Source organism: Ictalurus punctatus, chromosome 4, assembly GCF_001660625.3.
Source record: "Ictalurus punctatus breed USDA103 chromosome 4, Coco_2.0, whole genome shotgun sequence".
NCBI lineage: Eukaryota > Metazoa > Chordata > Actinopteri > Siluriformes > Ictaluridae > Ictalurus > Ictalurus punctatus.
In genome coordinates this window covers 6,659,249-6,676,017 of record NC_071284.1, presented here as the reverse complement: position 1 = coordinate 6,676,017, position 16,769 = coordinate 6,659,249, and the positions used below count along the sequence as shown (strand labels likewise).

The 16,769-nt window shown below is 39.6% G+C and overlaps 1 protein-coding gene across 1 annotated transcript in view; it reads right to left on the bottom strand.

Annotated features, from left to right (window-relative positions):
- Positions 1-3,608: 3,608 nt before the first annotated feature.
- ttc9b (tetratricopeptide repeat domain 9B) overlaps positions 3,609-16,769 on the bottom strand; it is a 33,101-nt gene continuing 19,940 nt past the window's right edge. The window contains exons 2-3 of the mRNA XM_017465182.3: positions 7,661-7,843; positions 3,609-6,483 (exon numbers count right to left, since the gene is read on the bottom strand). Of these exons, the coding sequence (XP_017320671.3) occupies positions 6,389-6,483; positions 7,661-7,843 (278 nt within the window). The 3' untranslated portion in view covers positions 3,609-6,388. The remainder of the gene's footprint in view (positions 6,484-7,660; positions 7,844-16,769) is intronic.

Here is a 16,769-nt window from a genome sequence, read left to right as displayed (position 1 = left end):
ACTATAATAATAATAATAATAATAATAATAATAATAATAATAATAATAATAATAATAATAATAATCATACACATATGACTATATAATTAAGCTAGTATATTCTAAATACTAAATATTAGTTATCACATATTTAATAACATAATTGTTAGATAATATAATATAGTATAAATTATAGTATAAATTAATCTGGCTCAAAAAATCTGGCTCAACCATTATTTCAGAAACCATGTAGTGTGTTTATATTTCTCTGAGGAGCAAATTGTGTCATTTTTTCTTTCATAAGTAAGAAACAACCAGGAGCCACAATATGGAAATGATGGATAAAAAAATAACAATCCCATCCCATCATTACTGCACATGCTCCCCTCCCCACATACCCACACATACTCAGAGCTGTGCTGTGCTCCACTGCTGGTGTCTGTGAAAGCAGCCGCCAGTCCAACACTTTCAGACGCCAGTCAGTTACCTAGCAACTCCACTTCACTTCCATGGCAATGCTATAAAAAGCCACAGTGAAGAAAAGAAGGGAGGAAAGGAAGGGAAGATGGTGGACATGGCAATACTGGCACGAAAGGCACGTTTATAAATGTGTTTACAATAAGAAATGCCATTGCAGTCACAGTATAAGCATAATTCTAATAACACATTAATTTACCTAAGACCATTGCTTTATAATCTCTCTCTCTCACACACACACACACACTCTCTCTCTGTCTTCGTTTAAAGCAGTAGGAGTCATTAAGAAGAGCAGCCAGTAATGACAGACTCATAATCACCCCATGAGAGAGGGGTAGGGACTAAAGAAAAACCAAGTAATGTCTGAATAAGGAGGTGAATAAGCTCACAAGCTTCAACAAATAATGTGTCGAATCATCGGAGGCCTAGTTAATGTTCTCACAAGGATCATCAAGTCCTGAAAATAATGTTTGACTATTTTGGAATCCTTCTTCTTGTCATAATCGCCTATGAATATGCCCAATGATCAAGCTGCATCATGCTGCAAATGAAAGCCTCCTCATGGCACAGTATTTGGGCATTCCTCTCACCTCTTCGAGCGAGGCTTTCACGAACCTCAGTTTTAAAATATTATGCCAGTGTTTACTGAAATCACAGCTTCAGAACATGGCTTCTTATACCCATCTTGTGTGAGATGCAGCAGCATTATCGAATGCAGAAGTATCTTCTGAACTATATTACATTTATTTTGCTTATTCTATCTTTCATATTCTGTGACAGAGGTCGTTGCAGCATTTGGGGAAACTTTAATAAACACAATTCGCCCTTTGTCGACTTCTTATTTCTTATATCTTCATTTTATAAATAAGGAATAAAACATGACCTGGTGTGTGACAGGGTGTGAGAGTGACAGGGTGGTGTCTAGGATCACCTGAATACAGTGTAGATCAGTGTAGAGTTTTTTTTTTTTTCCTCATCAAACCATTCCTTTTTTTTTTTTTTACCTCACTTAACTCACACCTAATTCTTCACCTTGTCTGTAATGTGTCTCCAGACGGTGGAGTTTTCAGGTGTTCAATAGACTGCTAAATAATATTGTTCTTATCTTAATGTGACTTTAAAAAAACAAAATAACTTCCACTTCTGCATCAGAGAAATTCCTTTTCTTTGGCCGTTTAGTCTCCATTTCGTGCATTCAGCTTTCTGTGTGCTTTACCTTTTATCGAGTTGTGTGCATGTCAGTAAATGCAAATGAGCTTTGTACTTTATGGGTGATTGGCCTGTAAATAAACTTTTTAAAATCTGTCCAAAACTGTCCGTTCGTTTTGACTTACACAAACACTTGCAAACTTCTTTACTATAAGATTGATAAATGAGGCCCAAAGTTGATATTTTTTTTCATTGTTAAATGACAACACTTGACAAAATGACAAAAAAAAACCCTGTTTATTGTTTTGTGAGCATCTGCCTTACAAGTCCCTGTGAATTGAAATATTATTAAACAACAACATATTAGAAGAATGAGTTAATTCATATAAATCCGTGCTTTGCCTTTCAGACTGCACTATTGTCAGAACTGTTGTTATAAAAAAAATGATCACCTTCTGACCAATTCAGCAGAGCTGTGGAATAAAAACATTATAAGCATTGGATGCTAATATGGCTAAGGATACTACACCTCAGACCTAAGAGGAAAAAAAACACCTGCAGATCAGTAATTCAGCTATTTCATGTCCTTATTGCCATTTACACCAATCAGCCATACCATTAAAACCACTGACAGGAGAAGTCACTTGAGTCAAGGACATTGATTATCTCATTACAATGGCACCTGTTAAGAGGTGGGATATATTAGGCAGCAAGTAAAGAGTCAGTTCTTAAAGCTGATGTGTTAGAAGCAGGAAAAATGGAGCATGCATAAAGATCTGAGCTCTAACTTTAACAATGGCCAAATTGTGATAGCTAGACGACTGGATCAGAGCATCTCCGAAACGGCAGGTCTTGTGGGGTGTTCCAGGATTCCAGTTGTTAGTACCTACCAAAGTGGTTCAAGGAAGGACAACCAGTGAACCGGTGAAAGGGTTCTATGTGAGAAACTAAGGGAAACTTTGTGAAGAAGGCAAGCTAGAGGAGGCAGAGGAGACCTTGGGTCCTGGCATTCATGTGCATGGTGCTTTGACACGTACCACCTATCTAAACATTGCTGCAGCCCAAGTACACACCTTCATGGCAGCTGTATTCCCTAATGGCAGTGGCGTTTTTCAGCAGGATAACGCACCATGCCACACTGCAAAAATAGTTCAGGAATTGTTTGAGGAACATGAAAAAGAGTTCAAGGCATCCGAATTCCCCAGCATCCATACTCATAGTTTTGAAGCGTTTAAAGTATTTGCTGCAGTCATGATAGAGCTTAGATATTGTCCACTAGAGGTCAGAGTCACCAGAATTGTGAGTCAATTTTCTGATTATTTTACTTGTTTCCAAACAATTCCATATAAACGCTGCTCAGGTCCGGATCTTTGCAGTAAACGAGTTGTGCTTTTCCTGTCAGTTTGTCATATACTTTGGAATTTTACTCAATTACCTCTGTTTCCTGTTTACCAGAACTACTTGGATTCAGATATTAGAACGTTATTGATCCTGCCCTTTGAACTGTTTGCCTACTATAGTAATAATAAGAGTAGCCTATAATATAGGTAATATTCTCATTTATAATATAATATTGTCATTCCAAAACCAACAAAAGTGGACAAAAGATAGGTGTAGTGTAAAACCCAAAAGATACATAACGTCTCCCTCCTGAAACTCCTGAAAAATGTTTATTTGGCAAGATGAATGCTGTTCTCCCCCCCCCCCCCCTCCCCCCCCCCCCCCCCCCCCCCTTCTTGCTGTATTGATCCGGTGTGGGCGTGTAGGTTAGGGAGTGTAGGTAGGCTGTTGGAGGCATGGATGTTCACAACTTTCACATCCAAAATAAGATTTCTCACATCAAGCTCCTGAGAAGAAAAAAAAAAGAATATGGAGGTGGTACTTGGTACATTTATACTTGTGTAAAGCAGCAAACTTTACAGCTCTGCATCTAATCATTACAGGCAGCAGAACATGTTGGAAGAAAGCAAAAACCAGACAAGACACTCATTCTATTTTTCTAAAGTTTATTTGTCTTCAAATACATATCAATAGTGCATTCCTGGGCTTGCAGGTAAATGTAACCAGTTCTCAGGTCTTCCGATGAGACACTCTTGCTGAGGGGGCAAAACGTGAACCAGTAAGACGGTGGGATAAGAACCATAACAACCAGAAGGTCCGAGTCGCTCTCTCCAGAACAGACGAATGAATGAAATAAGAAACCAATGAACCAGTCGGTCATTTGTGTTCAGGTCTGCAGGGTACCCTCACCCCTTTAACAACTTCCTTCATCATCATTATTATTATTATTATTATTGTTATTATTATTATTATTATTATTATTATTATTATTCCAATTATACCTTTATATCACTCTTAGGATCCCACTTGGGAGGTCAAAGGTCATACCCCCAAACCCTTGGACTGCGATTTAGACAAGACTGAAGTTTTGACATCACAGAAAAAGGCAATAAACAGAAGAGAAAAATTTGGAACGTATACACAGATACAAAGGTGCCCCTTTTTGATCTTTAAATATATATATATATATATATTTATTTTTTTCATAATCTTATTTAATTTTCTTTCTCATATATCGATAAAACAATTCCGTAAAGTAAAGCTCTCCACAACCATTGTTTTTTTTTTCTTTTTTTTTTTTCTTGTACACACTTATCTATTTGAACAGTCAACGAACACCTACCTCAAGTGACATCAAAGAAAACGAGCACGGCTAACTGCTTCACTTTCATCCATCCGACCTCTTAGTTTGTGCTTCGGATGCCGTCACATGACAGCAATCACACAATCCTGTCGTAACCATTTGACCAAAGACAGCCAGCACACGGGGACATACGAGACACGTTTAAAAGAGCTAATGACCCAGACTCCACTGATGCATCGCTATCGTCTTTGCCCTTTACATAAAAAAAAACTCAGTAATCAACTAACTAACTAAGTAAATAAATAAAGGCATAAAAATCCAAAAGTCAGGGTGACAAACATGATACAGAAAGATCTAAAAACAAAAAAACAAAAAACAACAACAACCTGGGGAGTCATGGAGCTGTGAAGAGAGCAAGCAAGCATTTTGGTTCTCAGGTCACTCTGTGCCTCATCGAGTTGAAAGCAATCATAATATATCTCACCAACACAGTGGCTCAGAGTCTCCCATCTCAGTGTTCCACATCTCGTCAGAGTCTATCCTTGTCTGTATCCATGCTCGGCGTCCCCCAGAGTCGCATTGACACCATTATCTCTCAGGTCAGACAGAAATGTCTCAGCCGACTAGTTGTGGCTGCTAATGCAAACTGGAAACTAAGAGTGACTGAACTACGTTGTTATTTAGACGTGAATTATACGGCTACCTGTGATTTAATAGCAGACAGGTTCTTTTACAGGGCAAAACAATTGGAGATCGAGATTAATTATGGACGCTGTAAATTTGGGCTGTTGATCATTGATGACGATGATTTAAATGATCAGATCCGTATTAAACCCGATGCCTAGCTGAAGCCACTGAGAGCCAGTGAGATCATTACAATGAAAGTCTGTCGAGACGTTTGCTTTCTTTTGCTCAATTTGCGACAAGGAGACAGAGATGAAAAGTTCGAGGAACGTATAAAAGAGCACTAAAAGTTGATTTGCAAGGCTCATTAAAAAAAAACAAAAAATAAAACATCATTAATAGTGGCACTTGATATCGCATGGCACACAGTAATCCAGATGGGACTACATAAAGCATAAAGCATATGAGCAAGTCTGCACTATAATATTTAACTCTTGTCTATAAAACCCTGCAGAATTTGTCACGTTCAGAAATACTGTCATTGGTCAATCTCCGAGAGGGGGCGGGGTCTTACGTTCTGCCAGGAGCAAAAGGAAATCAATGACACGGGCTCACAAAACAGCTGTTAACTTCAGGGCAGCGTTTGCTTTTTCTTTTCTTTTTTTTGTTCCTTGGAGGAAGACAAAAACAAAAACAACATCACAAACTTGCCTAAACAAATGCTACTATTGTACGACGAGCAGCGAACGCAAAGAAAACGTGCTCGAAATCAAAGGACGAATTACGAACCTTGGAATTAGCCCTTGAATTGAAACAGTTCAGAAAAGATTAAATACAGCCACATTTGAGAAAGTGAGAGAAGGAGAGGGAAAGAAAAAAAAATGCAACCAGGAATAAATGAAAACGCAGGCAAAGAGATCAGTAGTATCCGGCGAGAGGGAATTGCATTTTCTCTCCTGCTCCCTTCAACCAGGAAGAAGGTGTGCGATGGAGTGTGCTTGAGTTCAAAGGTCATCTGCTTAATCCTAGGCCCTATTTAGCATCTGTACTGGTGTAGCACTGTGGTTTTGATATGTGTGCTCTTTTATAATTAAAGATGGTGGCCACACAGTAATACACCTCCACCGCTCTATAGCTACACTTCACGGCTCGTTCACCTCCCCAATAACATATACTGTAGAAGGTCCTTTATCAGGTCCGTGTGAATTTTCCTACAGATTTTCATTGATTCTTGTTGCTTTGTTGTTGTTGTTGTTGTTGTTGTTGTTTTTCCGTATCGTTTTGTCAGTCAGTACCTGGGAAACTGAAAGCACCGGGGCGGTTTGGTTTTAAAGGGACAGAGAGGATTCAGAGCGGGAGGGCGAGTCGAGGGGCTTCTGTGCCAAAAGCAGTCCATCTTCACTGAAGGGCACAGTACAGGGGTCCTGGTAGTCCATAGTATGAAGGGTGTAGAGGGAAAAGGAGGGAGAGATTTGTGGAGAGGATGGCCAAATGAACAGAGGGAATGGGCAAAGATTAACCCAGAGCCTCTTTGTTGCTTTCTCGCACTTGCTGACTGCTCTTACTCATCTTCATCTCCGTCAGCTGGATGTATCGCAACACATTTGTGTCTGTAAAAGGGAGGCAAAAAAAAGAAAAGAAAAAAAAAGAAACAGGGTCAGTGTAGAAAGTTGAGTGCAAAAGTTGTATACCCTTAGGACCAGTGGCAGCTCATCCAGAATTTTCAATGCTTATTAACAAGTCCATAATGTTTTCAACTGAAATTTCAAGTACATTTCAAAGAACTAAATTTAGACCCAATACATTCACAGGGTAAATTTTTTGATAACATTATTATGAGTGATGTTACTGTTGTTATTGTTGTTGTTGTTGTTTTGAACATAATTCATTCAGTTCATTACCTGCTTTCTGCTTTTAGTCCGTGTCTGACTTTGGAACTATTTTTGACCAATCGAAGTCCTGCCACCTAAATTCACCACTATACTATCCATCCATCCATCCATCTTCCATACCGCTTATCCTACACAGGGTCACAGGGAGCCTAGAGCCTATCCCAGGGGACTTGGGAAACAAGGCGGGGGATATCCTGGACAGGGTGCCAACCCATCGCAGGGCACCATCGCACACACATTCAACACCCTTTCACACACTATGGACATATTTAGAGATGCCTACCACTATAGTATAGTTTTAAAATTCCCTATCCATTTTTTGATGTTTTACCAGCAGTTAAACTTGTACTGTAGCTGTAATTATATTCCTCATTCAAAGCAACTATGTTTTCCAAATGTTCACAAAACTAATAACGAATGTACAGAATTCAAGGATTGCCTTTTTGACTTAAAAATTTATTTTTATTCCAAAATATGGAACCTAAAACTAACACTTTCCTGATCCTGCCTTCAGAATGGGACAGATAATATCTCAGGAGCTTAATCACTGCACAGATATCCTACCTACCTAGGCAGCTTCCTCCTAAATAGAACACAAACACACAGTGTCGTGAACGATAAGATAATGTAAGCACTTTAAAAGTTTGCATTTGAGCATTTTTGTCTGTAAAGCAACATCTGTGAAGCCATACACACAAAAATGAAACAGCTTTCTTCATTTTATCCTACATGCAATATTAGCACTTATCTATGGATATGCGCATCACTTTTTTTCCCCTTATTTTCAATATTTTCTATACCCATAGAAACAGATAAACAAGCGAACATGACTATCAGTTGGATTATTAAAAATATGAAATGAAATCAGCCACACCTCTGTATAAATAAGGCCTACCTGTAGGTTCACGGCTCTTGGCATCGCGGAGGTAGCGCAGGGCGCAATCGTAGTCTCCCAGATGGTAGAAGGCGATGCCGGCACGGTACATGGCTTTGAAATGGTCTTGCTGATGACCAAGGACTTTCAAACAATACTCCTTCACTCTCTCGTAATTCACCAGCTCTGATTGAAGCAAACACGCTACAGAGAGATAGAGAGAGATAGAGAGAGAGAGAGAGAGCAGTGCCCTGTAAACCACATTTCCTACACATTTCATATCTGTAGTTATTCATTTCTTTGATAATAATATAGTATAATATAATATAATATAATATAATATATTATATCTTAAGATAATATAATAATGTCAATTAAAGCTGCCAAGTTAATAAAGTACATGCATACAGAGAGAGAGAGAGAGAGAGAGAGAGAGAAATGAGAGAGAATAGGATGGATGAACAGCAAACACCAGACTATAAAGAAAATGCCAAAAATGCTTAATAAAATCGTATTTCAAAAAAAGGAGAAAGAATTAAAAAGGGATAAAAGCTAGACTTGTAGAAAAAAAATGGATTTGTGAAACCAGCTAAACACAAAGTGTTTTTTTTTTCCTTTACAGCAGTCATTAGTTATAAGCAAGGCTTTGAGAGCTACAGTTTAAATGCTCTCTGCCTCAATCAGATATGTTCATTATCCCAGCTTGAAGATCTAATTGCACCTTTTAGCTTTTGTAAGATAAGCAACAGAGACTGGGCTAATCGTTTTATCTGCAAGTATGTTGAAAAAGATGCCGTCTTTGTCTTTCAGGAATGAATATTCATTTTGAAAGAAGCCCAGGTAACTGTCCAGGTTCGGTGAGTCTGTGCCCATTTGTAACCTCAGATTCCCGTTCTTGACTGAAAGGAGTGAACCCAAATGTGTTCTTCTGCTGTTGTAGTCCATCCGCTTCAAAGTTCAATGTGTTGTGCATTCTGTGATGCTTTTCTGCTCACCATGGTTGTAAAGAGTGGTTATTTTACTTATCATAGCCTCTCGGTCAACTCGAACTAGTCTGTCCATTCTCCTCTGACCTCTCGTCAACAAGGTGTTTCTGCCTGCAGAACTGTCACTCTGTGAATGTTTTTTGTGTTTCATATGTGTAAAATGTAGAATGTTGTGCGTGAAAATTCCCAGGAGATCATCGGTTTCTGAAATACTTCTGAAAACTAGCCTCTCTGACACCAACAAGCATGGCTTGAGTGTAACCGTTTTAACGGTTTAAAACCTGATATATTAATACAGTTTTCAATTATTGTGATGCGGTCACAGGTGGGGCTGTACAGTATATCACATACAGTATATCGAAGGTTTTACAACAGCTTTGAATGTGGCTTTGCAGATTTTAGAACCAAAAGGATCAGTTTTATAAAAGTGCTAACTCATGCAGTCGATAATGTTAAGAGAACCACAATGTGAAGTTGGACCAAAAATATTACTACACCTTACATTTTTATATTTATATTAGTAGTAGTAGTAGTAGTAGTAGTATTCATATTATTATTTTATAATTATTATTAAAATATGCCACAAAGATTAATTTGTACTTTTTTTTTTAAACATTTGTAATTAAACTGGCCTGAAATTTGACTGTCAATTTTGCACTTAATTTTTTCTTTACTTTTAGAACGTTGGACCTTAAATAATATAATATTTATGCATATTTATAATTTATTTCAAATGAATATGTCTTGTGTTTGACACATATGTATAATACATTTTTTAATGATCTACAGCTTTGAAAATCAGTGAAGTGCCTCAGTGACACGTTGCCTTTTTCACTGCATTATCATCAGTATCATTTTATATACTAAATAAAGCACGAGCAGAATGAGAGCAAAATATATCTACATCAGAATTCACCAGATTAATAACAGCTGGTCTAAAGCATCCTAGGTCATTTTTAAAAAAAAACCCTCAACAGCTGAAATCCCATTTCCTCTCCCATTTCCCAGTTGAATGAATAAAACATTAGAGGTCTTTAGCAGAAAAGAAAAATGTTACAGATAATTAATAGCTGTGTGAAAGGGTAAAATTAGATGCATTGGACCCTGAAAGAACATCTGCACTGCAAATGAATGTGAGTTTGTGCGCTGTCCTGTGTCACACATTTAAACAGAGTGAACCGTCCTTGCGGTGGAATTATACGGGTTGTAGAATTTAATTTAGTGTTGTAGTGGGTAATCTTTATGTTTGTGTGCTTGTGTATGTGTGAGTGAGTGTGTTTCATCCTGATTTACCTATCAGCTGAGACACACACACACACCAGGTTATGTCCAGATTTCACCCGTATCCAGATTTCCATTGATAATCTCACCTGGATACTGTAGATTTACCTAAGAACTGCTGCTGTAATCATAAAAACTGTCCTGTGCTCATCCCAGAACTCTAATTCATAATATACTCATGCTAAACATCCTTTCATCAAAAAAAAAAAAAAAACCCAAACCACAAACAATGGACTCATGAACAATTATCACAAAACATAAAAACAGTTGTTGGTCATCCAGGGAGCGACACACAGTATTAAGAATCAAGGATATGTAAACTTTTGAACTCTTTGCAATTTATCTAAATTCAGTTATTATTGTGTCCTGTGGACTATATGTAAACATCTGTTATGTGAAATAGCTTATTCAGGGTAATACTCAATAAAAAACAAAATGCAATTTTAATGATCCCTCATTATTTAAAAAAATTATTATAATTTAGCAGATTCTGCAAGGCATATGTAAAATTATGACCTCAACTGTAAGTGTGTACTGATTTAAATGACTGATTGGATTGTCATATTGAATTTAAGCACATCTAGTGTGAGCTAACTTCTTCCATGACCATCGTGTGGACTGATGAACGCACATGGTGTTTATTAGCACTCGGATGAGTGGTGTGTCACTAAAGCGCCTTGTTCCCTTTAGTGAGTCACCGATGCCGACCGAGTGCCTGGCAGACTGGCACAGGTCTGACCCTGGCCAAGGTTAATGTGCGTAAATGCGCAGTGCGCAGAGGACAGCAGAGCTGGCTGACCACCGCATGGCGCCACTTTCTCTCTTCCTTCCTCCCTTCATTCCTCTCACTCCTCCACCTATCTCTCCATCTGCTGCTGACACTCAGATACTTCTGTGAAATGCATGACTCAGGGGCTTTCAGCAACAGAGAGAGAGAGAGAGAGATTACTGATAACTAATCTAAAAGCAGGTGTGTGTAATCATTTAAAACTACTTCAGAATGTACTATCTGCCCTCTGGGCTGAAACAGCTGTAAGATCCAGATGTACTTGCACAACTGAGGAAAACATTTCATGTTCCAGCTTAAGAATACTGCATATAAACAACCTAAAATACATTACATACATGATATTTATTCACAATGTGCAGAACTGGCCATCCACCAACTGACCAGAAACAAATGTAAAATAGCAGTAGGAAGAACAGAAGGAGCCACAATTAAACCCAACACATCCATTTAAGAACTAGTGCATTGCATTGCTACAAACACTCATGACAAAACTGTCAGTGTAGCGACAAATGATACATGATTGCCTGGTTAAGAATAGTGGCAAGCACTATATTTTAAGTCTAACTTTCCAGAACATTCATTCATCCATCCATCCATCCAATTTCCATACCACTTATCTGACACAGGGTCACAGGGACTATCCCAGTGAACTCTGTGGACACCCGGGACAGGATGCCAAACCATCGCAGGGCACAGTTGCACACTATGAGCAATTTGGAAATGACAATCGAGACTACAATGCATGTCTTCGGAGTGGGCGAGGATATCGGAGTACACTAAGCAATTTAAATCAATTAGATCACACATTACAGAGCTTTAACAACACAAAAAAAAAATCGACTGAGCACAAACAGACACTAAGGAAATCAATTAAACATGATCTTTCCCACGTCACACGGCCAACCATATGATCGATTGTGTCACACCCTTCTTAAGAAGAACATTCCAGCTTTCGAATTCCCGGCCCTCTGATCACGGCACTGAGTGTTTGTGAATTCTTCGTATATTGCATGGACTAGTATTGGTTCCTGGTTGTTTTGACGAATGATTTTGTGGTTTTGACTAATACATTTCATTTCTGTCAACACCAGTCTTGTGCTGAAAATTTCATCCATTCATTCAATCATTTTCAGTAACCACGTCATGAACCACTTCATCCTGGTCAGGGTCTTAGTGGGTCTGCAGCTCACACTGTGTGCGAGGCGGAAATAAACCCTGGACGTTATCTGAAATCATTTCTAAGCTTTCTGTGAGACAGGCAGCTAGATAAATAGCTAGTGCACTTTACATAGCCATATAAAATTGTCACCACTGGGCATTTTACATCAAAATAAAGACATTTTTAACTGGACAAAAAACAAATGTCTTCACACAGTAGATTTAATTAATGTTAATAGAACTGGATTCAATTTGATAGGAAATGACATTTATGATGTTTACTGTATTGATAACAGGCTGTTTATAATGTAGTCCAAAAAAAAAGCTTATGCAGTTAGAGAACCATGTTGCTAATTAAATGCTCCATTTATGTGAAATATGGATGGCCAGATGAAGTGATTATGAATACAAGAAGATGCTACTTATATTGGAACTGAGTCATTAAAGAGTCGAGTGATAATAAGCTAATTTTATTACGTGACGCTAATCCCTTACCAACCAAGGCACAGTGAATGTGACAGGGCTACATAATGGTAATGATGATGATGTGAAGCAGTTTCACACTGCTTTAAAGAGAATTGTCTTTTATTTCAATATTGTAAATATATTATTATACTAAAAACAATAATCAATGATACCACTCTGGTTTCCTCCCCAGTCCAAAGACATGCATGGTAGACTGATTGGCGTGTCCAAAGTGTCCGTAGTGTATGAATGGGTGTGTGAATGTGTATGTGATTGTGGCCTGCGATGGATTGGCACCCTTTCCAGAGTGTACCCGCCTGGTGCCCGATGCTCCCTGGGATAGTCTCCAGGTTCCCCGTGACCCCGTAGGATAAGCGGTATAGAAGATGGATGGATGGATGGATGGAATACTCAATGATTATTTATTATTGTATCATGGATCATTCATTCATTCAGTAACTTCAGCTTTGTCCTGCTCAGGGTCAAGGTGTATCCGGCATCCATCCGGATCTGGGGGCATGAGGCGGGAAGTGTAATAGATCTTTAAAAGATGTTTTGATATAATCCATTCATCCATTTTCCATACCGCTTATCCACACAGGGTCGCTTGGAACTTGGAGTACAAGTCGGGGGACACCCTGGACAGGGTGCCAACCCATCGCAGAGCACAACCACACAAACATTCTCACACTACCTATAGACAATTTGGAAATGCCAATCAGCCTACAATTCATGTTTGGACTCGGGGAGGAAACCCAGATGAAACCCCCAAAGCACAGGGAGGACATGCAAACACCGTGCACACAGCGCGGAGGCAGGATTCGATCCCCCAACCCTGAAGGTGCGAGTCAAACTGCTAAGCCACCGTGCTCCCCCCATTTTTCTATGATTTTAACGGCAAAACCGATAAAGAAATACTGACCAATAGAAAAATAGCAATTTTCTTAGGATTTGCGTTCAAATGTTAATTCTTCAGAATCAAGTGTATAGTTGACATTTTTTATTCCAGTTGAGCTATAAGTCACAATATAGCAAATGCGACTCTAGGTTTCTTTCAGAGCTCTACTTTCACTACATGACTGTCCTCTGGCATGCTCTCTGTCCTTTTAATGTGCTCTTCTATTTTCACCCATACCTTCATTAATCCTAAAATGTGAAACTTTGCCTATGGCAAGCATGCCAAAATCTTCTGACCAAAGACCTTCATCTTCTGCGTGCAAAAGAGAAGGAGAAACAGACGCTTTAAGCAAAAGGCAATTTGACCACAAATGTAGTTCTTAGTGGTTTGTTGTTGCAGCTGACTCTGGTGTCCTCCAGCTGGGTTCAACAGTAATTAGTAAATGCGAATAATAATTTTTAACTGTTAATTTGCAATTGTGCATAGTCATTTTTAATTGTAACACTCAACTGTAAATGTAACGTTGATTTTCCATTTGCAAGCCAGGTTCAGGGGTCAGATGTGTTGAGCTCATCCTGGACATTTTCATCTTCATGTCCCTTTATCAGATGTTCGTGTCCTGTTATGACCCCAAGTGGGAACTACATGGGCCTGGTGAAACAGTAAACGCCTGTCAGCTTCAATCTCATCCTCAAATCACTCTCTCTCCTTTATCCAAGCTGCTTTAGGCTCCCCGGATCCTGCTAAGCTTCTTCTGTATTAGGTTACAAACCATAAACGCCTAATGGATCCTAACTCTTATTGCAATGTCTTGATTTCTCTCATTCTCTCTAGACCTTGCTCGCTCCCACCCAAGCCGCGATGCATACGCGCAAACTCATGCCACATGCACAAACATGCTGCAACAGACTAATTTATCACATAAATGGATAGGGCGTCACAATGCGGATACGCAGAATTGCACTTAAGTGTGCACTGAGCTTAATGGCATCGGGGCCACACATTAATGGGTCTGCTGCACTTTCATCTACAGCTCGGGCCAAGATTACAACACAACAAGACTGACAAGGAGATCTGAGAAAGCTAAAAGTGGTCAGCTTGCTACGGCAAAAAGTAATAAGTCTCAGCTCTAAAGTGCTCTAACTTTATGAGGAAGATAGATCGATACATTTCAAATCTATTGAGGATAAAGTTAGGAGCACCGCCCTTCTCACTCCACATCCAGCACATCTGTGTTATACAGAGCTTTATCCCAGCTGAGGCCTGAAATAATCTCTTAACAGGTGCAGAAACAGGTGAGTGGTAGCAGATGCTTAGGATTTCCTCAATTCATGCTCTTTAACGAGGGCTGCAGCTATAAGTGGTATAAGCGCTTGTGTACATTGCTTCGAGCCATGGGATGAAAATAAGGACATAGTGGTTATCACGGTTCTGTTTTTTGCACAGGGCCCCCTTGTGGTCTGCAGCTTGAAAGGCATGATTGGTTGGTCACTAGGGCCAAAGTAAGTTGGCACTAATGGCACCCAAATGTTCAGAAACATCCCTGACCCTGATACAACATCAAACTAACGCCAACCAAAGCCAACTGCCCTGACTGATTAACAAACAGCGGTGGTGATAGCTGATAATTCACATAATTCTCCAAACCAAGAGGTGGCAGTAGTCTGTAACCATGACAACAACAACAACAAAAAAAAAGAAACCGAGTAAAGTGTTATCATTTTTTTAAAATTAAACAGTATGCCAGAATAGAAGAGCACCTACAGTTATTATTAAAGTGCTGTACTGTTAAATGTGATATGCTTCTAGGAACAAAAAAGGGATCTACAGTATATATAGCACTCCTTGGGACAACCCTATGTTTTTATATAGAAATCTACAGGAGACAGTTTCCTTTTCTGAAAAGGTTTCAAATAGAAACCCGTATGAAAGCTAGATCCATTAACCATCCAAACAGTGCTTGAGGGACTCCCATTTTCTAAAGGTGTAGCAAATGGTTTGGGGAATAACCAAGCAAACTAACTTGGCTACCATTTTTATGCCACAATCAATTAAACAGTCTGCTCAGCCATTTTGTTTCTCTGAACTGCAAAAATACAGCTAGCTATTAACCTCACAGCCAATCAAAGAACTCTCTCTCTCTCACTCACTCACTGCTGGATGAATCAAACAAGTTGATGACTAGTCCCAGTGTAGAAATCGTATCAGTGCTGTGCAAAAAACTTCAAGCGACAGTCAGTGTTATGTATCGGGGCTTGAAGGAGCTAAACAGGACACTCCGAGAAGAAGAGAGATGACAGATAAACGGAGAGAAATAGAGACAGGGATGCTGGGTACAAAAGGTGAGGCAGTTTAGAGCAAGTGAGACCTCCTGGGTAATCAATTGTACATGCCCTCCTCCTGCAACATTCGTCTCCACTTGACAGCATTGCCCTGTCACTGTCCCTTCGCTGCTCTTTCTCCTCCTTCATCTCCCTCACTTTTTCTCATCCCCAATCCTGCTTCATGGCTCCTTTTTCCTCTGACAGGTCCAGTGCCCGCAGTGTTAGTGGAGCTAATTTAAAGCCAGTGTCAGGCGTTGCTGATCACCTTGCTGTCACTCAGGCAGTAATTAGTTCTCCGGGAGCTTAATGGCCAATGCAGGGACCCATCACTCTTCCTGATGTCTCTCCTCTCACCATGCCCTTCTTCACCCTTCTGGCCTATGTTATATTTCACGTGTCTTTCCATTTCTCACACCTGCCGTCCATCTCCACTCTCCCCATGTCTGGTACCTCCACTGTTTTCTTATTAGTTTGTAGCACAGGCTTTCCTAAATAAGTACAGCACACTTTGTCCTTTATCCTGTTATCTGCGAGCTTTAATTCCTGTCTTAACCTGACTGAAATTTTTGGCTTGTCTTTATATTGTCTGTTGTTCTACAGGGCTTCTGCATGTCATGCTGCATAGTGGGATTGAGCAGCTATATTTTCTGCAATAGTACTTTATTTACACATCATGCAGATGATGCAAATGGTGTCTCTTGATTTGGTTGTGACAGATAAAGGTGCTTAGAATTCTTAGTAAGTCCAGGCTTCCAGAACATCCATCCATCCATTTTCCATACCGCTTATCCTGCACAGGGTCACGGGGGAGCCTGGAGTCTATCCCAGGGAACTCGGGGTACAAGGTGGGGGACACCCAGGATGGCGTGCCAGCCCATCGCACACATTCACACACCACACACCCCGGACAATCTGGAAATGCCAATCAGCATACAATGCATGTCTTTGGACTGGGAGAGGAAACTGGAGTACCTGGAGGAAGCCCCCAGAACTGGGAGGTAATGCTTGATGATTCTCACCTGTGTCTCATTAACACTCCACTTATTTGTGTCTCTTTGTGCTTTCAGTTTTTCCCCATAAGCCGCAAGTTTTTGTTATTTTGTTGCGTTTTGAAAGTGCTCTGAAATGATGATGTGAGCCCAAAGCTCACTTAAGATTGTGCCTGTCTCTCAAGTCTTCTTCCACACCCTCACACACTGGGGCTCTGGACACATATATAAAAATACAA